We start from the raw sequence: 24,143 nt of genomic DNA on the forward strand, positions 1-24,143 counted from the left end.
CCCTGGAGCCCCTGATGGGGCAACGCGTAGTGAAACTGCGGGAATGAACTCAATCTGGAGAGCCCAAAAAGGTGTTGCGAGTAACACCAAGCAGTGTTTGGTCAGACACTTGCAGACATCTGTATATGTCCCCTGAGAACAGATATGACACAGGCCTGGAGGCTTCCATTTAGATTTACAAGACAGCTCAGATCACCTGAGAGTCCAAACAGGGACCTGTTCCAGGGACAGAGACAATCCACTAGGGCACCGTTGAGTGGAGCTGCTCAGATGAAATCCCATCTTATGAGAATCGAAGCATGGAGTGTGACTGCTAATAGAGGTGAAAATGCACTATCCCTTGGTAGCCCAACCCTGACCCAGCATTCTTCAGGTATCCTTCCTGAAACGTTATGATTTATTCTGTGTCTAAGTGTCAGTCTCTCTCTCTCTTTATCTCTCTCTCTCTCTCTCTCTCTCTCTCTCTCTCTCTCTCTCTTTTGATCTAATGGACCATTATTATTAGCTTATGATCCCCTTTGGAATAGGAACGTTTCCTCTCTGCAAGTCTAACACCGTAACTTGGAAAAATGTATGTATGCTTTTATTTTATAGGATCTGATAAATAAAAATGTCTGTTTGGACTTGGACTTTTGAGCTGAATTAAAACAGGTCTAAGTCTTTGGAACTCTTGGGGCTGAAATGAATGCACCTTGTACTGTGAGGCATGCACTTGTGACACGGGTGAGGCCAGGGACGTTTCTGTGGTTTGGATGTAGTCCAGGTGGTCTCCAAAGGCCATGACCCTCAGAAGGGGCAATCACACAACTTTCGGTAGATGACTCCTGGTAGGTGATCCAGATGTCACTGACGGCATGACCTCAGAAGGTGCTTTTGGTAAGACTGTTGTTATGAAAGACAGAGTTTTAAGCCCAGCTTCTCTGCTTCCTATCTCACCGCGTGATCCTTACTACCATTTACCTCACTCTAAGAGGTCAATCAATGGTTCTGCCCAATCATGGGTTTGAATTTTCAAAACTGTGAAGCAAATCATCCTTTTCTCTTAAGGGCATTTGGGAGACCGGATGTGGCTTCCCCATTTATCTCTCTTTCCCCCAGAAACAAGAAGAAGATATAGCAAATTTGGAAACAATGTTTCACCCACTTTTCCCTAGCCTTTGACCCTTTCCACCCTGATCAACCATGTAATTATTATGAAAAAAATAATAAAATAAAATATTAGTCATCTCAGATGTTTCATAGTAGTAACATAAGTCTGAGTAACACACTTAGTAACTGCATCAATTCAATTATATTATTTGACCTGTGAGTTTTTATTATTAGGTTGCTTTAAATATCATGTTGTCATTTAGCAAAAATTCTATTTGGAATATATTACTAACAATACATTAATTCATATTTACCTATAAGCTTATAAGAATACAAACTGTATGGTATAGACCTGACAACCAAACAAACAGCACAATAAACACAATAAACCATGTGAGATTGGTTCCTTGTAAGATTTCTTGAGTTATAAATCTGGGCCCGGCGGCGTGGCCTAGCGGCTAAAGTCCTCGCCTTGAACGCGCCAGGATCCCATATGGACGCCAGTTCTAATCCCAGCAGCTCCACTTCCCGTCCAGCTCCCTGCTTGTAGCCTGGGAAGGCAGACAAGGGCACCCTGCACCCCTGTGGGAGACTCGCAGGAGGTTCCTGGTTCCGGGCTTCGGATCAGCACAGCGCTGGCCGTTGCGTTCACTTGGGGAGTGAATCATCGGACGGAAGGTCTTCCTCTCTGTCTCTCCTCCTCTCTGTACATCTGACTTTGTACTAAAATAAATAAATCTTAAAAAAAAAAAAGATTTCTTGAGTTATAAATGTAAACTAGTTTCTTTTCTTTTTAATAAAACTATACCAAATATCTTTTCCTGAGTTTGTGTACCTTTCTGAAGAATTGTTTTATCCTTTTTTATATTGCTATCCTAATTTCTTAGCCATTAATAGACTCAACCAATTCCAGTTTTTTACAACTAGTTTTGTTCATTTAAAATTTCTTAATTCCATGTCTAGAGCAAAGATTTTCCTATATCCTCATCCTAACACAAGCTAGGTCTATGGCTCCTTGGTCAAGGATATTTGTTTTTTGTACACTCTTGTCTTCCATTGGTCTGTTCACTGTGTTTGCTCTTCCATTACTGAATATGCCTGAAAACATCTAATGAGAAAGAGAAAACAGGAATAAGCACTTTTTTCTCGAGTGTCAGATGCAAATGTTAGTTCTACACAGACAGGATGCTATTGAAATCCTCCACGATAAAGGACAATGTGAATTATTTTGCATGAAATGAGGAGCCAATGAAAAAAATTTTTTTAAGATGTGTTTTATTTATTTGAAAGGGACAGATACCTGTACAAAGAAAGAGAAGAGGAGAGGAGAGATTCTCCATCTACTAGTTCACTCATCAAACAGCAGTAACTTCTAAACCTTGACAAGACTGAAGCCATAAGTTTCTTCTTGGTCTCTCCCATGGTGCCAAGGCCCCAAGCACTTGGGACATCTTCTGCTGCTGTCCCAGGCACGTTGGCAGGAACTTGGATGGAAAATGAAGTAACTGGGACTTGAACCGGCACATACATGGAACACTGGCATCACCATATGTGTTGGCTTTAGCTGATATGCCACAAAGGTGTCTCCCCAGTGAGATATTTTTCAGCAGCAATGAGATATCAGTTGGTTAACAACTTAATAAGATGGCTCTAGCTTCTTCAAGAATATACTATGAGGAGACAAGAGCAGAAGAGACTTCCTATGAGACTGTTGAAATAATTCATACCAAAGATAATGGCATTCTACCAGCTTAGAACAACTCTAGTAGCAGTAGAGAGATTAAGAGATGGTCAATCTCTTAATATACATATTATATATAACACATGATATAATGATATAATTATATACAGTTATATACATAATATGATGTATGGTTTTATAATTATATGTTAATATTAATCTATAAATATATTGTATATATGGTCAGTCTCTATATATTACTAGACCAGGACATGTACTATTTTTAGTACATATAATAGGATTCTTTGAAGGCATCAGAGTGGGATGCAATGCAAAGCAACCATACAATCATAAATTTCTAAGAATTTTGATGGGAAACAAATTTGTGGAGGAGTGTAGTTATCACAAACTATTACAACCTGAAGGTTTAAAAGCTAATTTACCAGGGAATATATCTTAACTGTTCTTCCTTAGCTTTATTCTTACTCTAAATATCATAAGGATGCAAAGCCAATTTTATACATACAAGGAAAAAATATCTATGCGGCATGAATCCCAGAGAAAAAGGCAGTTTCAATACCGCCCAAAGCCCTCATTTTTGTTTGTATCTGGAATCTAAACTGTTAGAATTCTCTCAATTACTTTGACGATTATTACAAAGCAAATGACTCTGAAGACAGATGCCACTCCAGCTGTTATTAGTCAATAAATATGTTCACACCTTAGTAGGTAAAAATGTCAACTTAACCCTAAAGATGAAGAGAGACAGATCCTATTCAACGGTGACTTTAAATATTAGATAACCTGAGTGTCATGGATGTCTGAATGATTCATCCAGGACTAGAATGCTCACTGGAACCAGAGACTAGAATTGAAGTTTCCTAGTTCCTACCTCAGTATATATTTTAGGTGGATTTTCTCAGGAAATCTGATGAATGGTAAAAGATGGGCAGTGGTGCTGAGGCAGAAATGGACGTTAAGTGAAAAAGAATGATTGAAGAGAAGTCCTACTTGAGACCAGGTTTTTCTGTGTGCAATTTCTGCCTTTACTAGTGTTAGAACTTCTCTATTTCCCAGTGTGTCTTTTCTTGGGATTCTTCCTATAATTACTCTCAAGATTCTTTCCTGTAAAAATAAATAAGAAAAATAAATGAAAATCATTCCAATGTGTTAGATTATTCTTAACTTCCCCTCCATCTGCCATCAACCTCCACAAACAGCTCCAAGAAGACTCTACACCAAAGGACCTGTTCTTTTCAGTTCTCACTCACTATTCACCCAACTGCAAACAAATTCTCCATTCACCACTATTTAAGTTCATCAAATAAATATAATTAATGACTTCCTAAAAATATTCCTGTGATATTTTTGGTTTTCTGCACATTTAACCTCTCCTTGTATTTAATTACTCTCTTCCCATTTACTTTCTGTATCTTTGTGCTTTCTCAGTTTTCCATCCTACATCTTTTCAATTTCATTTTCACATCATGTTCTTGTATTTTGTTCTTTAAATGGTGGTGTTACCTAAGGTCCTTTTCTTGGTACTTATCTCATTCTCCTTTTCAAGCTGACCCTGAATGACCTGCTTCCTTCCTTTCACTTGAGCTACCAACTCTGTCCTCCCAACGTCCCTATCTCCAACCTAGACTCAATCAGCACAACTAAATCAAGGGTCCCTGTGTGCATGGATATTTACAAACACCTGAGCCCCAACATGGTCCCCAGTACAATCATCTTCCTCTTCGGACTGTAGGCATTATGGTAATTCTTACCCCTAGGAATAGCATTACCCAGCTCTTCGACAGTTCCTCTCTCTTTTGTTTTGTTGCTACTGATGCCCCCTTAATCCAAATCTTTCCAATACCTGAGGTCAACCATCAATAATGTCTCTAGAGTCTTCTATGTTTAACTTTTGATAGCATGACTAGGACCATTTCTGATATAAATCTGATCATATCAGTTAGCTGATTAAAGTCATTCTGTGCCTCCATATTTATAATGGGATAAATTCAGCAGCACCGTTTTCCCATCCAGCTCCCTGCTTGTGGCCTGGGAAAGCAGTTGAGGATGGCATAAAGCCTTGGGATCCTGTGCCTGTGTAGAAGACCCAGAAGAGGCTCCTGGCTCCTGGCTTTGAAACAGATCAGTTCCAGCCATTGTGGCCTCTTAGGGAGTGAATAATTGAATGGAAAATCTTTCTCTCTGTCTCTCTTCCTCTCTGTATATCTGACTTTGCAACAAAAACAAATAAATATTCAAAAAAATCTGAATTTTGTGAGCTTCTTAGCAGCTGGGATCCAGAAAAGCAAATTTACTTGAGGTTTGAAATAAAATTTTCTGGTAGGATCACTTCAAAAATCAGATCACTCTCTGCCCTGGCCTCTAAATTCCATGAGTCACAAGCCTGACCCTGTGTCCTGCTTGTTTCCTCATGTGTGTTGTGCTTTTTGTGCATGTGCCCACTTCCCTATTGCACCAAAGTCATCGTAGTATTACCTGAGAACCTACCAAAATGCACATTTTCTAGAACACCCACCTTGGATCTTCTGAATCGGAAAATGTTGGTAGGCAGAAATGGAAGAGGACAGAGAACAGCAGTAGTACATTTTAAGAAAACACAAAATATGAGCTTCTTTATTTCAGCAAATTGGAACTACCGTTTATTCAACTTGTTCAAATACAAAACATGAACTCCTTGGCTCTCCTTTCTCCTCAATTCCAACCATCTCTTCCATCAAAAACCGTGCAGTGTTACCTTCAAATGTGTGCTAGACCACCGACGTCGCTCTACCTTTTCCTCAAAGATGCTTTCTAACTTGCCTTTCCCTGCATCTTTCATCTTCCTCTGATTCATTGCTCATTTGATACCAAGGAAAATTTTCAAATCTAGATCACATATTTCTATACTTAAAAGTTTTGTTGTTTTTGCATTTCACATAGAATAAAATTTAAATGGTGGTTATTTGGAACAACCATTAGGATATCACTAGGAACCTTCACATTCCATATCTAAGTACCTAGGTTTAAGTCAAAACTCCACTACTAACTATAATTTACTGCAAATGAATACCATGGACAGCAGTAACGGTTCAAGTACATACGTCACTGCTACGCATGGAGGAGACCCAAACTGCGTCCCACTCCTGGTTTAGTTTTACTGGAGCTTTGCAACTAAGGCATTTGGGCACTGAATCAGAGAATGGAGTGGTTTCTCTCTCTCCATGTTTGCTGTCTTTCTTTCAAATAAATAAAATAAAATATAAAATAAAGTTTCAAAAGAACCTAAGGTCAAATGAAATGCTAGACACTTTCTTTCATTTTTTAAAGATGTTCTCATTTATTTGAAAGTTGATGAGAGAGAGGGAGAGACACACAGAAAGGGGGATCTTTTCTTATTTCACAAGATGAATCTAAATGCCCACTGTGCAATAGGCATGCCTGCTTCCTGTACCTGAACATCTTCCACATGGAGCCATTATGGAGCCATTTGGTTTCCTATAAGTGCTCTTACCCAGGATATAAGCTGGCTCATTCTTATCCTACAAAATGTGCAGCTGAGATAACTCCTGGCCCATTGGTATATCTTCTTAATCACATATTTGGCCCAAAGATTTGACACTAAAGCAGTAACTTCTATTTGACAATTATAATACATTTAATAATCAAATAAATATAAGAATATCTGATTTGAACATATTTAAATGTTTTTAAAGATTTATTTATTTTTATTGGAAAGGCAGGTATACATAGAAGGAGATACAGAGATAAAGATCTGCCATCTGCTGGTTCACCCCCCAAGTGGCCACAGTGGCTGGAACTGAGCTAAGCAAGCAGCAGTCAGGAAATTTTGGGTCTCCAGAAGTCTTCTTGGTGAGGAGCCCAAGGCTTTGGGCCATCCTTCATTGCTTTCCCAGGCCACAAGCAGGGAGCTGGATGAGAAGTGGAACAGCTGCAACAGGAAACAGTGTCCATTTGGGATTCTGGCACAGGCAAGGCAAGGATCCAGCCTAGTGGTCCCAATATTTATATATTTTTTTCAAGTAAAAAGTACAGTTCACTAGTGTATTGGATAGCTTTGAAGTCTCTATCTTTAGGGCTTCATGGCATCCCCAATCCTTCTTTGCTCTTAGGAGAACCCTGATAGAAATTTTAAAAGTTACAAAAGGAGCTTCTTAAAATTCCAGTTACAGGAGCTGCGCCTATGGTGCAGGAGGCTAAAGTTGCAGCTATGTCTACTGAAAGAAAAAAAATACAGAATAGTTATTCCTTGAACATTGCTAAAACATTTCATTATAGATCTCTAAATTGCATAATCAATAGTATTCGAGTAATCGGCATTAGTAGGCTCATCAACAATATCCACACTCCTTAATACCAGAGACCACACAAATAAAATTGGAAAAAATATGCCTGAAGGGAAAATGATAGTTGGTTATAAAAAATGAGGAGGGATAAAACACTTTGGTAAGTCCCAAATGCAATTTTGCATCTTTCCTTCCCCAGCAGACTCACCTTCAGTCATTTCCTTTTTTATATAACTTACAGCATTATTTTACTCCTGATCAAAATTAACACTTAGAGAAAAAAATGAATTCCTTTCTACTTTGCCATAAACCCTAGACTAGTGCGACACTTTCTGTGGAGATGACAAATTTTATATTACAAAGTAGGAGAGACAGAAGGGACACAGCTGGAGATTTTAGTTCACAGGTTGAGCTTGCAGCAGGGGAGATGGAATAAACTTTGGTCTTTGAAATAAATCCAACCTATAAATCACCAAGAATAAATAAAACTGAAAGTAATGTATAACTATTTAGTAGGGGCCTGAGGAGAGGCTGTGACGCTGCAAGCATGAAGGTTTGTGTGACGGGACCTCCTGTGTTCTGATGTATGTTGCTCCTTTTCTGACGAAGGATGCATATTTCCTGACACCATTTGCTGTTTGTGGGACATTACGTCATTCTCTTCAGCATGCCTGATCAGCCTTACCAGTGCCACTCTTCCTGGACCACGTTTCTTCCTCCTGGTTTCTATTAGTCAAAAGACCTTGAATATTGTAATTTAATCTGTAATATTGACTTTGGCCCTGATCATTTAAGTTTGTTGGAGAAGGAGGGAGATTCCTGTGAGTATAGGGAGTGGCAACGAGGAGTTGTTTTTGGCAGTATTCTCCGAGACGAGGTGGCCAACTGCCTCACTCCTGGAAAGCAGGAGAAAGTAAGCAGAATATGGAGTTAATTCTCAAGTAATTTTCTTAATGAGCTTATTAATGAGAAAAGAGTGGTGTGGTGACCTTAAATGATCTCGATTTTTGACATGTAACAATACCGTACAGTGTTAAGAAATGGAACTTATTTAAACTTCAAGGTTATCTTGTTGAACAGCAAGTTATTTGTGGAGGTTCCCATACAGGCCACTGAACAAGAGATGAACGTACAACACCTTGGGCCCAACCATCTCCCCTGTTATCTGCTGCGTGTGCTGAGGCCTTCATTTTTTGAACATGCTGTGTATGAAGAGGCATGTGACTGAACCACAGTTGCATAGAAGAACCAAGAACATCCCTTTCCTTGCCAAGGAATTAACTCCTGTCCCACTTCCAACTCTGGTTTCCATCCCAATAAATACCTCCTAGCAGCTATGATGGGGGTCAGATTTGAGTTTTGCCCTTGACTCTGCCCTTGGCCACCTTGTAATAAACTTCTCTTGTTCTCAAAGGACATGGGCTCTAGTGTTTGGCTTCCTCATTGCAAGCAAAAGAACTCATGGTTTTCTAAGGCATACATAACCCTCCAGACTTCATTTTGCCCATGTTAGCCTAGTTAGATGACCTAACTGTTCACTGCATTTGATAGACTACATGGTTTAGTAACACAAGCAACAGCTTTGAGAGAGGAGTTGTTGGTCTTCCTGTTCTCTTGGAGTTAACCCTTGGCAAGTTACTGAGTATCTCCGAGTTCCAGCTTACTCTTCCATAAAAAGAAAATGAAAAACAGAAATCATATTATTGTCCTAGGAATCAAATAAAATAGAGACATAAGAGTTTCACAAAATGTGAAGTTATATCCTGGTAAAACCATGTTATTCTGTTTCTGTCCCCAAAAGAGTTAAATTTGCATTGATTTATCTATTCCTTAAACTGTCCTCCTCTTTGAAACTATCTATTTGTAAAACTAGAAGACCAGGCCCAAGGTAAAAATAGTGTCCTGAAAAGGAAACAATATGGCACCTTGCTTAGTGAGACCCTACAAGAACCCCACTGATACCATATCCTTCACCTTCAGTATTTTAAGCAGCAGCAATTGAACAGTGTGTGGTACACTTGTAAGATTTGTTTGTGTCCTATCAGTTAATCTCTTGGTGGAATGTCGTTAGATCACTAGCATCTAACAGGTGGATGAACTCTGTTGCTGGAGTGAACAGGTGTTTCACAGTTGGAGGCTGCCAGAGAGCCAAGGTGTGAAAGTGAGCCATGATTTCTGAAATTAGCTCTGGTAATTTTACCCCTGAAGAACTCTATCTTATAGGGAAATTTTTTTCAATGGATGTACAAGGCAGTTGGCAAATACCAGATTGAATAGATCACTGGAAAATTCAAAGAGGCAACATCATTGGTGGAGCATACAATTCCATATTTGAAGTGCAATTACATCCACACAATTTATAATTTGCCTGTAGTTTAATGTCTTGCACAGGATTATCTTACATATATCTGTTAACTACTCCAGTTGAGCTGAATAAAGACACTGTGCCTATTTTTATTTCTGCCTGTCATCAGGGGCCAAATATTTCAAACTAGGAGCCCAATCTATCAAAAATAATCTTCTACAGCACAAAAAAAAATCTTTTAAACACTTGAATATTTTGCTATCAGGAGAAAGCTTTTACTGCATTTGGATTTGGTAAACCAATTCTTCACCATTAGTGGTAGTTTTCCAAACTTGACACACGAAACTTTGGGTAAAGTAGTTGATTTCTGTCCATTTGACAGTTTTCATGCTATTAAAATGTCTGTCAGGCTGTGTTAGGGGTCGTGACGACCTGCAGATCACTCAGCCACAGCACGTCCTCCCTTAGGCAAGCATCTGTGTTAGCTCTCCGGGAATCACCCAGGCCGGAGGTGCTCCTTCACAGGACAAATGCCTCAGGTGCTCCCCAGCCATCGGCTGCCTAGTGTCTCCTGGCAGTCATTGCACAGGCTCCTGCAAAGTCTTCCAGGACCCAGTTAACTAAGCATTAGCGTCCTTCTCTAAGAGGCGGGAGGTGGAGGGGTTAACCGGGGTGATGTGAGGCTACCTTCAGCCCAAATGCTCACAGCTTCTCTTCACCTAAACTATTCACTGACATTTCCTTTGTAAATCTTAACTGGGGTTTAAGAGACAAGCTCCATTCACCTCTAATCCATGGCTGTTTTCCTGAAGGAATAACGTTGATACTTTGGGAGAATTCTCTTTCGCCTGTTTGTTTATTTATTTATTTATTTATTTTGTTTTTTTTACAAATCACTGAGTATTTTATTGAACAGCTTTAGAAGTTGTACAAGTGAAAATCTGAAACTGTGCAATTATTTGCAACAGTCAGGCAAGTTTTAATTTTTTTGTGTGTGAACATATTTATACTTGAAAAAAAGAGTAGGGTTGTACTGAATAAGATGTATCTAAATTTTATAAAATGTGGTTATTTTTCACATGAAATATATGTTTTAACATAAATATAGGTGATTATAAAAACTTATGCTTCTTTTTAAATGCATTTGTGAAAAGAAATTATAATTTATCCAGAAAATGATCTAGAATTTCCTAATAATATTTAACTTAAATAATGAAGTAAAATACTTCCTGAAACATCTTTTGTTTGTGCATGAATTTAGTTACAGTGCCAAATATTAGCACTGTCTGTCCCAAAGGTTGCTAATGGTTTGGGAAGGGAGACAAACTCCGTGATGTTGGTAGATTTTATGTTCTACATTGTTTATACATTCATAGGAATTCCAGTCTTTTATTTTAGGGGAAAAAACGGTTAATCGTTATGATTCCTCCTAGTCTACATGGTTAGAAACCAAAACTTCTAGCCAAATACGAATTTGTAGATTTTATTTTTTAAAATCTGGCATTGACAGAGTAAAGAAAAATTTTGTGGCATTAATAGCCTTCCAATAAATAAAAACTATCAACACCTGGCTAAGAGATTTAGCCAAGACAAGATTCCTTGTGGGGTAATGGCATTCTAAACTCCTGACTTAGCTCCCCTGAGATCTCCAGCTTGCCCCACGGGGTCTGCCTGAGGAAGAGGAGGGAAGAGTGCAGCCACCCAAGAAAACCTCACTAGGACCACGTGTGGTTGTCTGGAAGTTCCTGAACAACAAGTAATCATTTGGGAGCAGTGAGATGGTTCTGTCCGTTTCATGGGACTCTCGTCTTCCTGGCTTCGATGTAGGGGAAAAACAACATGGATTGAAACATGATTCTGGGCAAAACACAATTATTTACTCGCGTAACAAAAATCCTCATATTTTTGGTACAGTGTTAATCTTACATGAGTTAGAAAAATACCATGTGATGTCTTAGAACTCTCTAATGTTAAAAAGTGGAAAAACTAAAAGTTACTCTTGTAAAACCCCAAAACATTAACATTGTGTATTTCTAGGTGATTTGCAAACTTCTACATTTGAAATCAATTCTATTGGCTAGCTTTGCAGAATAGGAAGAAAATAATTGGTCTGTTAATTATTTATGTAGACGGACTGTGAGAGAAGCTACTCCTCGGTGCCAATTGTCTATGATAAGCTTTCTTGCTTAGGAACTATGATTTTATTCTATGAGTAAATGTCCACTGGAAGTTGTGAAAGAAAATATACAGTTGCAGTTGCAATTTGTTTCTGAATCTTTAATCGTAACTGTAAGAAGGTGACATGAATTCTTTTAAGTTCTGTATGGATAGTTCCTCAGAAATGGTTAGCATCCACGGTTAGGTCAGTGAAGTCCTAGCAGGTGTCTCATCACAGCTGAGCGCACATCTTTCTAATCGCTGTTTTGTTGCTGCTCCGCCTGTTTATTTAAACACACATGCACTCACATTTCTACCCTGGGCCTCCTGAAGAGCCCCGCCCCGCGGGAGGGAAACGCCCCTTTTTCGTGACGTCGGTCAAGTTTTGATGCGTGGCCTGGGTTATGCCTCTCGCGAGACTCCAACGGGATGTTTTTCTTTTTAACTTTGGGAATTGCGCAGAAGCGACTCTTGAAGCCAGTCCGGGAGGAAGGGGGCGGGGCGCCCCCGACGTGCGCGTTCACCTCGATCACACGCTCGTGCGCGCCTCCGGCTCCGCGCTGAGGTTTCTGGGCCCCCGGGCACCACAACACAACCTGCAGCGCGCGTGCCTGCTTGGGTGGACAGTCCGTGAGCAGCGAATGGACGCCTGGGCGCCGAGGGATCTCTAGAAGGGTCCGGACGCGGTGGACACTGTTTCAGGAGAGCTGGGAAAGAGACTTGGGTAAGCGCCTGGGTGCTGCAGGGTGAGGGGGCAGAGGTCGGGGACGGAAGGCGTGTTGGGTCTTTAGGGCTGTGCTGGGAGGACGTGGGGTGTCCTGGTGCCGGGAATGATGCTCTTAGGGGAAGGAAGGCCACCGCGCGAGTCTCCTCCCGGCTCCCCGTACCAGGCGCGCGGGCCTCTGGAGCTTTCCTGAAGTGGGAGACGTGGCCGGCTTCTCCGGGTCGCCAGGGGCCTGCGGGGTATGGTTCGGGCGTCCCCCGAGTGCCGGGCTGTCCCCCTCGAGTGCCGGGCTGTCCCCCCTCACTCCCTCAGTGTTCCTCACTGTCCGCCCTCGCCCCCCTCAGCCCTGCGGGGCTTTGTGTGTCTGGCCTGGGAAGAGCAGGTGGACGCCAGCAGCGTGGCCGCTTTGGGGTTCTGGGGACCCTGGGAACCAAGGGGCACCCATGTAGTCCTGCGGCTGAAGCGGGCAGGCGCCCCGTGGTAGGCGAGGCTTCTCAATGGGTCTCTTTGGAGGTTCTCAGTGGCCTTGGGGATCGGATCACTTAGAAGCTCTCCTAGTGTCGCACATTTTCATACCGTGGCGGCAGCTGTGGCTGCATAGTCACAGGTGGAAATCTTGGCTGTTTTGACGTTTGTCTGCTTGAACTTCAGTGGACTTGAGGCTGCAACTGGACAAAATCGTTTTAAAGCCATGGTGGCTGTTTTAAAATAATTGCAGTGGATTCTAGCAGGACGGCGAGACCCGCTTGAATAGAAACAATAATACCTGTATTATCCCTCCAAAGGACTGTGGGTGCACGGTCAGGAACCATACTGGAAGCTGGGCGGGCTTGAAGGACCCGTTAGCCAAGTAAGCTGGACGTTGAGAATTAGTGGTTTCTCTTTAAAAATCCTATTCTGTAACTTCTTTTGACCAGCCCAAAGCACTGGACTTACACTACTTACAGAGATTTTGAGATTCTTAGCTAGCAGGATTTGGGAGAAACAGTTGGCTGGTATAAAAGCTTCTGAGGAGGATGTTTTCCAGGTTTATATAACTAATGTGATTTTAGGGTTCAGCAGGCCAGAATACTCTCATCGAGCCAGAGTCATGACCACAGGAAGTCAGCGTTGTGATAATGTGCTAGGGCCTTGAGAGCTTTTCAGTTCTCGGTAATAATTGGATTTCTCTTGGGTAACGCACCCTTGACCCTCAGTGTAGCAGATAGAGACTGTTTGCAGGGCTACCGTGGATTTGCTGTAATTCAACATTTGTATGTATCTTGATAAAGAGGTCATTTGGAGGGAAAAATTTTAGTTCATATTCATTGGTTGTGTTAGTAATGTAAACATTTTGTGTTTGTTTTTCTAGTAATCTGTGTTTTGCTCGGTATTCTCTGCCTCCTTCTGTGTCAGAAGCCAGGAAGTATAATTTAGTATCACCTGTAATCTTCAGGAATGTAAAGAAGAGATTGCTCCTGAAAGCAGTGTGAGCAAACCCTTTCAGGTCCTTCAAGTGAGAGAAGACATTCAGGGAATCCGAGATAAATTTCCCCTTCTTTTGTGTGTCCTTTGTGCGTTGGCTCTGACGGGGCATTGAGCGGGGTGTGCTATTGCTGCCCAGTTTCCACAGCGCAAAAGGAGCACTGTGGCAGGTGAGAAGGAGGACTCTTAACTCCCCTAATCCTAGACGGCTTTCCAGGGAAGGTGTGTCTCTATTAACAGCTTTGCAGAATCACATTTTGCACAAGTTCTGATATTTCTGGGTAGATGAATGGGTAGAACAAAATATATGGGATCCATTAGTAATGAAGAAAGCAAGAACGATGTGGAATATGGTTAAAAATGTATACAATCTCACCAGTGCTTATTTTGCCGGTTACCATTTAGGGTATAGGTGTCTGATTAAGTAATATCTTCTTTGGTTCAAAAAATTGTCACGGGATATCGGTCATTTATGGAAGGAGTCACAGAGGATGGGAGCAGTAGATCACAGGTGTTTGCTCTGTGGAGAACTGAGCAGAGGAAGGGTGTTGCTAAGAATTTTGATATTTACTTTTACCAATTTACCATTGTCATTGATAGTTAACCCCAACACCTTTCTCTCTAATGTTAGAAGAATCAGGTTGAAAGCAAACATTGCAAATCATAGCACAGTACATAATTTTAAAAATAGAGGAGTATGCTTTGGTGTTAATAATATGTGTTACAAGATGGTTGTAAGAAATATGGCACATACCCTTTTAGTTAGGGCTGGTGATGGGAGCCTAAGCCAGTCAGCCATTTTCCTACTGCTGTATCTTTTGGAAGGAAAATAGAGGGTTTGACTGAGTGCTGGAAAAAAATCTGAGTAGTTCCTAGGCCCTACTCAGAGATATTCTGATTCAATTGTCTGACTAATATATGGGTGTTGAGAGTTTTAAAAGTTTTTAAAAGTTCTTCAGGTGACTAACATACAGCTAGGTTCTAGAAGCAGAGATCCTGCCACGTAAAATTTGATTAGTACAGTTTAGTGTGTTCTCAGGAGGACGAATAAAGGCTTCTGCTTGCTGAATGCATGCTAATTTCCTCTTCTGCATCATTCTACCCTAGTTATTTTGAATACAGTCTTACCATCATCCCTGTTCTTGAGATGCAGAAACTGTCACAGAAAGGTGTATTCTTTTCTTTAAAACTCATTGCTTTGCAGACATGATGGTAATGCTGGTTGTTTTTTGATATTTAATTTATTAGTGTGTATCTGTCATGTTGTTAATATTGTAGTTGATGTGATGCATTTTCTAAGGGACCTGTTCCCTTGTTACTTCCTCCCAGCACTCCCCTCTCCATGTTCTGTGCTGTGTGCAGTTCCACCCAATAAAAAACGGGAGTGTTATTTTCCACCTCTTGAGTTTGGAGTCATCGATGTGACTGGCCTGTTGCTTTGATGTACCAAGCTTTCTGCTAAGTCCTGGTGTAATTAGATTTGTTCTCTTACACCTGAAACTGCGATGCCATGAGAACTCTCTCCCATTAATTTGCTGATCTCAAAATGAGAAGAATATTTTAAGCAAACGTAAGCCACTCATCCAGAAAACTAACCTAGAGTGTCAAAGCCAAGAGTTTTGGGGTGATGTGTATGGCAGCAGACTGGTAAGCTTGTACAGCCTCACTTATAGTTCCCGCATGGTGACCCGACTCTAGTGTTCTAACTTGTGTTCTGAGAACTGTATAACAGTGCATACTAGGCAAATGAGGATTTTCCATATTATTTCTTCAAGATAAGAGATGAAATGCTTAAAAAATGCTTAACCCATAGGCCGAGATTGATCATAATCTGTCACCTGCACATTCATTGGTCAAGTGAATTCTCATGACTGACTCTGACCAGTACTGTTTGGTGGACACCTGCTATTCCGTAAATGTTCAGTGTTTGTGCTGTAAAATATGGTAACCCCTTTTTACCATGGGCTGTTAACTGCTTGAAATGGGACCAGTGAAACTAAGGAACTTAACCTTTTTAAAGATTAATTTATTTTATTTGCAAGCGTGTCAGAGAGAGAGAGGAGAAAACAGAGAGCAAGCTTTTCATTTGCTGATGCACTTCCCACATGGCCACAGTGGCCAAAGCTTGAGCGCATGTAAAGCTGCAAGTTGCTTCTAGGTCTCATGCAAGTGCAGGGCCCAGGGATTTGGGTAGTCTGCCACTGCTTTCCAAGGCCATTAGCAAGAACTAAAGATTGAGAGTAGCAGGGGCTAGAAGTAGGGCTCATACGGGAGGCTGGAGACCCAGACTGAGAATTAGCCATCCCTCAAGGAACCAAGTTTGTGATGCTTAGTTTTATTCAAAGTTAAATAGCCACCTACATTAGTAGCACAGGAGTTGTTTTAGCCAGTAATAGAAACAAAGTATGAAACCATCTTCTTTAGAGCCACAGGACTGCCATATTCCTAAATAAAGAAAGGATTCTGTTAGTAGGGAAATATACAGAACTTAGTTAATATTATGGCAATTTTCTTTTGTGGTTACTGACCCTGTTCAGTTTTCATACTTCTTGGCCCAAATTTTATTATTTATATATTCTTAGGAAATTGCTCTTTTTCTTAGAATTGTTAGGTATATTACTATAAAGTTATTATTAATATTCTCAGAATTTTAACCTTTAGTAAGGTATAGTTCACATATAAAATTGATAATATTACATGTACCAGGATGAGTTTGGTACACATCATGTAACCATTGTCACCGCCCCCCCCCCCCCCCCACACACACAACATTCCGTACAGTAAATCACGTCCTAGGTTTTTTCTTTCCTGGAATTTTAAGTTAGTGGGAGCACAAAGCAGTCTTTAACATCTACCTTCTTTTATGTATCATAACGCTTGAAAAATTCACCAGTGTTGGGGCTGTGCCAAGGCGTAGCAGGTAAAGCCAGTCGGGCAACTGATACGGGGCCGTCCGAGTCCTGGCTGTCCCACGTGTGATTTCTAGCTCCATACTCATGCCCCTAAAGCAGTGGGAGAAGGGGCAAGTGCTGGGACGCCTGCCACCCTGGGACAGACCTGAGGAAAAGCCTGGCTCCAGGCTGCGGGCCGGCCAGCTCTGGCCTTCGTGGCCATTTTGTGAGTGAACCAAAGGATACAAAATTTCTCTCTCTGTCTCTGTAATTCCACCTTTCAAATAAATAAATTAGTCTAAAAATATTGCCCCTGTTGTTTCATGTTTTAGTATCTTTGTAATATCATGACATATTTTGTGTCACAATTTGTGCATTCATGCTCCACCTAATGAACATTTGCAGTGTTTGCAATTTTTGGCTTTTATTAATAAAGCTGCTGTTAATGTTCAAATTTATTTCCATTAGTGGTTTATTTTATTTTATTTTATTTTTATTTATTTTTCTTTGGGGCACATACCTAAGAATAGGATAACTGGACAGCATAGTGAGTGCGTATTTAATTATTTTGAAAATGGAAAAATTTCAAAAGTATGTCTGCTGTGTTGGAATGTTTGAGAGTTCGTTTGTGGTTGCACAATGCCCTCGGACTTTAAATGTTAACCGTTCTTCAGTCTGAGCACTGCTCCCCCTGGAAAATAGATACCTTGCCTTTAAGAGTTAAGTGATCCGAAATCTGCCACTAGGACTTGACCTGTTAGAGGAGCTTGGAGAACTTCTGTCAGGACTCAGTCCTTGCAAGTGAGCTCAAGAACTAAGGCTTGGAGCAGCCCAGACCAGGCCAGGTTAGGATACTCGCTGGCATACGTGTGGGTCAGGTCTAGTGGTATGTCAGGCTATACCAGTTTACAGTACCCACTGACAGATGTGAGAACCAGGATAGGGTGCAGGACAGCCCGGTTGGACTGCAATACCAGCCACTTCACAACAGGGCCAGGAGTGGGAGCTGTCTGGGCTGGGTGAGGCAGTAGCACCTGCCAACATGAGCTGCAACTGGAGGAAGGCTGGGCTGAGCCAAGTTGCAGTACCTGCTGGTGGATGCCAAGGTGAAGTGAGCCATGCCAGTCTGGGCTGAAGCTCCTACCAGCACAGGTAAGGCCTGGGATGGGTGGGGGGTGAGCCCAGCAGGGGAGTTGAAGAGACACCCCTGCTGGGCCACTGCTTCTGCTGGTGAGCTTGAGAGCTGGGACTGGGGGCAGGTCAGACTGAGCAGGGCTACAGCACCCATTACCCTGCATGTGACCTGGGTTCAGGAGGAGCCAGCTGAGCTAAGTGACCATACCCACTGGTACATGCATGAAAAAGAGTTAAGTGCAGGCTGGTTGGGCTTTGCCTCAGCATCAGCTGGGAAGCGCAGGGACTAGGGGCAAGTACTGCCAGATTAGACCATAGAACCACCTAGAAGAGGCAAGATACAGGGCTGGGGATGGAAGCAGTGAGCACCTCTTGATGGACTGCAACTCCCATTAGTGACCATGAGAACCAGGGCTGGGAATGGGCCTGGCTAGACAGGCAATGGCACTTGCTGTCATGAGTGTGGGCTGGATAGTGGGGTCTGTTGGGTTGAACTAGGCTCCTAATTCCATCGATGTGGGCTGTGGAGCAGACTGGAGCAGGCTACTGCGCATATTGGCATGCATAGGAACCAGTACTTGGGGCAGGCCTATTGGGAGTTATTAGGTGTCGCTCTGACTAGGCTGAAGTTCCTGCTGGTGTACATGAACGCAGTGTGTAGTGGGCAGGGTTAGGCTGTGCTGTAGCATCTGTTTGTTTACATATGAGATGGGCTGGGGACAGAACTGAACAGATGACTTTAACAACCAGTGTGTGTGTATGTTGATGTGGGTGACAGACTGAGCTGAACCCCACACTAGCTGGAACACACAGGAGTTAGATTGAGGTCACCTAGATCACTGGGCTCAGAATGTGTGGTCTGAGCATGGAGTGCGTGTGTCACCGCTGGGTCTCCATGGTTGCCGAGGCCTGTGTGGTGGACAGCATGCCCAGATGCTCATGGGGAACATGACGGCCAATTCATTGAGGCCTGTAGAGGACATCTAGTACCATGGAGGGCCGAGCAATTGATGGCTGTGCTGGATAAGTATCTGGACAGGTCAAGACTCTAAGGTGGAGACTATCAGCCAGTGGACCTTGGAAAGATTTCCTGAACTTTATTAGGAACAAAATAAGAAACATCTCAAAACTATCAAAACCACTTAAGCAGTACCCTCAAGACATGTTCCACATCAGGGACCCTGGGGTGACCTTGGGTGACCTTCCCCCATTCTGATGCAGTTGGGCTGCTGGGAGCAGCCCTCTCCCCTTCTCTCCCCGCTTTCCCTAGATACCAGAAGGGAAAAAGGAGATTAGAGGCAGTTGTCTCATCCGTTTTCTCCTAGTCCTTGACCCTCCGCACCCTAATTGGTGGTCCACGTGGGCATGCATCCCTCTCAACTATGTGAACATCATCAAAAATAAATGAATTTGTTATTGAAAAGAAAGAGTTAAGGGTAGATAAGGGCCTGGTAAGTCACGTTGTCTCCCTCAGGCATTATCCGTGTTTGTAATGTCAGACCCCTTTGGGGCTTTAGTGCCAGCTCCAGCATCACTGAGAGTGAAAGCCGTCCTGGTAATGGCTTCTCTCTTTCTCATTAATACATTTATACCTTGTCTTTTTTTTTTTTTTTTAAGATTTATTTATTTTGGGGCCCGGCGGTGTGGCCTATCGGCTAAAGTCCTCGCCTTGAATGCCCCGGAATCCCATATGGGCACCAGTTCTAATCCCGGCAGCTCCACTTCCCATCCAGCTCTCTGCTTGTGGCCTGGGAAAGCAGTCGAGGACGGCCCAAAGCCTTGGGACCCTACACCCGCGTGGGAGACCCGGAAGAGGTTCCAGGTTCCCGGCTTCGGATCGGCGGGCACCGGCCCTTTGCGGCTCACTTGGGGAGTGAATCATCGGAGGGAAGATCTTCCTCTCTGTCTCTCCTCCTCTCTGTATATCCGGCTTTCCAATAATAATAAATCTTTAAAAAAAAAAGATTTATTTATTTTTATTGGAAGGCAGATACACAGGTAGGAGGAGACACAGAGATCTTCTGTCTGATGATTTACTCCCCAAGCAGCCGCAACAGCCGGAACTGTGCTGATCCGAAGCCAGGAGCCCTCTTGGAGCCCTTTTCCGGGTCTCCAGAAGCTTCCTCTAGGTCTCCCACAGGGTTGCAGAGTCCCAAGACTTTGGTCCATCCTCAGCTGCTTTCTCAGGCCACAAGCAGGGAGCTGCATGGGAAGTGGGGCTGTCAGGATTAGAACCGGTGCCCATATGGGATCCCGGCGCGTTCAAGGTGAAGCCTTTAGCTGCTAGGCCACCACGCCGTGTCCAATAATACATTTCTGATGTCACTCAGCTTTTCAGTCAAATTCCCTGTGTTTGGGAATTCTTAAGTTTATTGTCAATTGAGATTTATCCCACTGATCTGTTTCAAATGGAGCTGTGTATTCCTCAAGTGTTTCTTAAAACATTTGAACCATTTGAATATTTGTAACATCATTCATGGGACATTCAAAATTAACAGCCTAAAAATCAGCCTGCTGTTTGGATCGGTTGAACTTCAAGTCTCACTTGTAGCTACTGTGGCAGGATCAGACCAGAAGAGTTTCATATTCTCATTTGTCCCAGGGGAGGGACATTCCCTACCCTGCTTTCCAACATTCTCTTTCTCTCCTGGTTGCAGGGCTGAATATTTAGAGGTGGGGAGTTAGTGAGGGCAGAGGGAGGAAGAAGCAAAATGCAGACTGCATGTGCGCTGAGTTAGGGTCCGCAGCTTGTTTATATTTCTTTTGTATTTAGTGTAGTGCTGAGGTCGTGGTGCAGACTCAGCACATACCTGTTGGATTTATTTTTAAAAATAGAATTATTGAAAAAAATTCATAAATTACATTTGACTCCAGATTTATTTGTAAATTTTTTATGCCAAACCAGACAACAGCAGTCATTCTGATTTTGTCATTTAGTCTCACTGAGTCACTGTATGTTTCATGTTGGAATTAGTTCATGTTTCTGGAAGAATACAGTTGAGGTCTGCCTCGTAGGTTGCATTCGGCCTGAGAGCCTGAAGCTTTTTCCTTCGGTTGAATGCCCTTGACTTTTCTTCCGTCTCTGCCCCACCTTCCCTGTTGATGCTCACCGCCTTGTTCTCACTCACTGTCCCTCAGTGCTTCCCATTTGCTTGTCCACAAAAAGAAATACTTTTCCTTTTTGTGAAGGCAGATGTACCTCAAGAATTCTTAAGTAAGGGTCAAGTGAAGTTTTGTTCATTGCTTTTAGATTGTGAAACAGCTGAAATTCTGTATTAACAATATGAAGTCCCATTTGCTTGTCCACAAAAAGAAATACTTTTCCTTTTTGTGAAGGCAGATGTACCTCAAGAATTCTTAAGTAAGGGTCAAGTGAAGTTTTGTTCATTCCTTTTAGATTGTGAAACAGTTGAAATTCTGTATTAACAATATGAAGTGAAATGATACTAAAACAGTGTAGATAATCATTTTCAGTTTATTTGGACTAGTTGCCTTCCTGTTTTGTTGCTAAGGTGTAATTTTTTGAATGCATTTTATTTTATACAGCAAGCAATCTTTACTCAGTTTGTCCATTAAAGATGAGTAAAATCATTAAATTTATTTGCTGCAGGGAATGATAATGTGACTTCCTTGGCACTATTTGACAGCAAAAATCACCTGTTGGTTTTTCTGTATCTGAAAATTTCATGTTATGTGTGTGAACTATGAGCTTTTGTTAAATTTCTCATCTGGAACAGTTAAATATTAATTTACACCCGTGTTAGTATCCTTTGTGTTGTGTTTACCTTGCAGAGTTCCCAGTTGGCAAGTGAGAACATGAGCAGCCGTCGGAAACGCGCCCTCCCGGTGAAGGTAGACGAAGAAAAGCAGCAGCAGCTCCGCTGGAACATGCATGCCGACAGAAGGGATGAGCCGCTCACCTCAACTGACGATGAGCATCCCTGCCCGAGTTCGGGCTCTCGTCTTCCTCAGGGCATCCTTCTAGAAGTCAGCTTAGAGAAAGAGGGGGCTCCCAGGGACACGGAGAGGTGTCCAGCAGCAGGGAGGCCCTCCAAGTCAGCTGCAAAAGAAGGGACTGTCAGCCTTGATTCCTCCTTGGCTGTGAAGTTGAATATTGTGGTTTCTCCCCATAATGCTGGTGATTCTTGGAAAGTGTTACTGGGTGAATTAACTCTTCAGCTTCCTCCGGAACAAAGTTTAAGTGAAAATTTTTCTGAAAGGAGTTTTACATTGATGAGTTCAGAGTCAAGCAATCAATTCTGGATGTATATTCATTCAGAAAGTGAAACTGTAGAGAACGAAAAAAATAACCTCAAAGAACCCGTCACTACTGATGGGAAGGGTATTCTAGTGGAATCATCCTTCAGTCATGACATGTTGGAAGATTTAGAATGGCTGCAAAAGAAGGGAAGAATCAGACTTTACCAAAGACCAGAAGGAAATTGTATTATCAAGGTACTTGTTTCTCTGATGTTTTTTCAGGTTCTCCCGCATTTCCAGTTCATTCTGAGGTTAACCTAGAAGGAAGATCCGAAAGCCAGCAAGCACTTTATTTGGTATTTTGGATAAGTGTTGCAGCCATTCATTTCAGTCTGCTTTTTTAAAGATACCGTCCTGATTACTCTCTTCATCTCATGATGATCCTGTTACCTCTTTCCCTTAGTGTAATACTTAGCCATTCATCTCCCTCACATCTTTGCCTTTTAAATCCCTATCGATTTAAATGACATAATATGAATGTGAGTGGAATTCTTTCCTGGCTACAGAATGAAGTCTGATCTTTCCAGTCTGACACACAAGTTCCTACTTTGTTAGATCATTACGTTTCTTTCATTTCTCTGCTTTTTATTTTATTCCCCCATTGCAGATCAGTTTGTTTCCTGTCACGTGTACCATCTTTCTGTGTCGGCTTGCTCTCACAGTTCCCTCTAGACTGTTCCTCCCCTTTCCCTGCAAACTCTGTCATTCTTTTAATGCCCAGTTCTGATGGTTTCATATCCCTCCTGGGCAGTGTTTTATGTACTGTTTCCCACAGTATCTAACGCATGCTTTTATTTTTGCCTTATTCACTATGGTGTATTTGTATTTTAGACCCCCCCCTTATTAGACTATGAAATCTGTTATCCTCACAGCCTAGTTTAGACAACTTTTGGTATCTAAGAAATTATCAGTGAATGAGTGAATTAATTTCTGGCTTTGCTGCTCACTTGCCGTGTAACGTTCTATGAATCACTTAAGTGCTCTAATTTCAGCTTCTTTCTGTATGAAATATAAACAGTATACATTCTTCTTATTCACAGATTTGTTTTATAGCTTAGGAAAGACTTGTTTTAATGGTTGAGATTCTGGTGGGATACCTGCATCTAATATTGAGTGCTTAGGTTTGAATTCCAGCTCTACTCCCAGTGAAGTGTCCTACTCATCACCTCTAAGAGGACAGCAGGTGATGGCCAGTGGCTGGGTCCTTGCTGCCCACATGGGAGACCTAGACTGAGTTCCCAGGTCTGGGGTCTTAGTCCTCACAGGCTTCTGAGGAGTGAGCATTAGTAGGCAGTGAATTTTTTCCTGGGTAATGAAATTATGTCACGAAGCACTCCCTCTTTTTATTGATATTGAATGCCAAAATTGTGGGTCAGTGTTAATTATGTTACAATTTGTAGCTTGTGTGTCTGTGTTCTGTCTACCTTCCTTATAAAGAGCAGTCTTGATCTGTTTTGTTTATCCTGGTCTTGATTTTCAAGAGTATTTAAACATTGAATCTCAGTGTAGTGTGCTGTCTCTGGGTGAGTGCAAATACAAATAATGAAATCTTTGTCACTGACTCCTGTGTAATGCAAGTAGATTTTTGTTCTTTGGTGAAAGAACACAGAAGTTTCATTGATTAGGGAGACAGGCAGGTCCTGTATAATCAGGGGAAATCAAAGAAACTAATATTTACTGAGTATCTACTATAGGAAATCTAAAAGTAATCTTTCTAGGCCGTATCATGTAGACTTGTACCCGTGTGTAATGGAGACTTTGAAGGGGTGGGAATTGGTACTGTGGCATAATGGGGTAATCTTCCACATCCCATGCGGGTGCTGATTGTCTTGATTGTTCCGCTTTCCCTCCAGAAACTCCTGGCTTCTCCTTTTGGCTTAGCCCAGTCCTGGCCATTGCAGCCATGTGAAAAGTGAACCAGTGGTTGGAAAATCTCCCCCTCTGTCTAAAAGTTGGCCTGATCAATCGATCGATCAGTCCATCAATTGAGCTTTTAAAAAAAATAAGAAAATTTGGGTAACAATCAATCTTTTTTTTTTTAAAGATTTATTCATTTTATTACAGCCAGATATACACAGAGGAGGAGAGACAGAGAGGAAGATCTTCCGCCTGATGATTCACTCCCCAAGTGAGC

At 42.0% G+C, this 24,143-nt stretch overlaps 1 protein-coding gene and 1 long non-coding RNA gene across 2 annotated transcripts in view; one reads left to right on the forward strand and one right to left on the reverse strand.

The window, feature by feature from the left end:
• Positions 1–2,367: 2,367 nt before the first annotated feature.
• On the reverse strand, positions 2,368–11,913 carry LOC131481585 (uncharacterized). The gene is made up of 3 exons (XR_009246425.1): positions 11,846–11,913; positions 3,663–3,895; positions 2,368–2,759 (listed from the first exon to the last, which is right to left on the reverse strand). It is a non-coding gene; the product is annotated as an uncharacterized LOC131481585 (long non-coding RNA).
• A 9,432-nt stretch (positions 11,914–21,345) lies between these two features.
• SHPRH (SNF2 histone linker PHD RING helicase) overlaps positions 21,346–24,143 on the forward strand; it is a 74,764-nt gene continuing 71,966 nt past the window's right edge. Inside the window, exon 1 of the mRNA XM_058667351.1 lies at positions 21,346–22,204. Coding sequence (XP_058523334.1) covers positions 21,566–22,204 — 639 coding nt within the window. The 5' untranslated portion in view covers positions 21,346–21,565. The remainder of the gene's footprint in view (positions 22,205–24,143) is intronic.

The sequence above is a fragment of the Ochotona princeps genome, chromosome 1 (genome assembly GCF_030435755.1).
Source record: "Ochotona princeps isolate mOchPri1 chromosome 1, mOchPri1.hap1, whole genome shotgun sequence".
Classification (NCBI taxonomy): Eukaryota; Metazoa; Chordata; class Mammalia; order Lagomorpha; family Ochotonidae; genus Ochotona; species Ochotona princeps.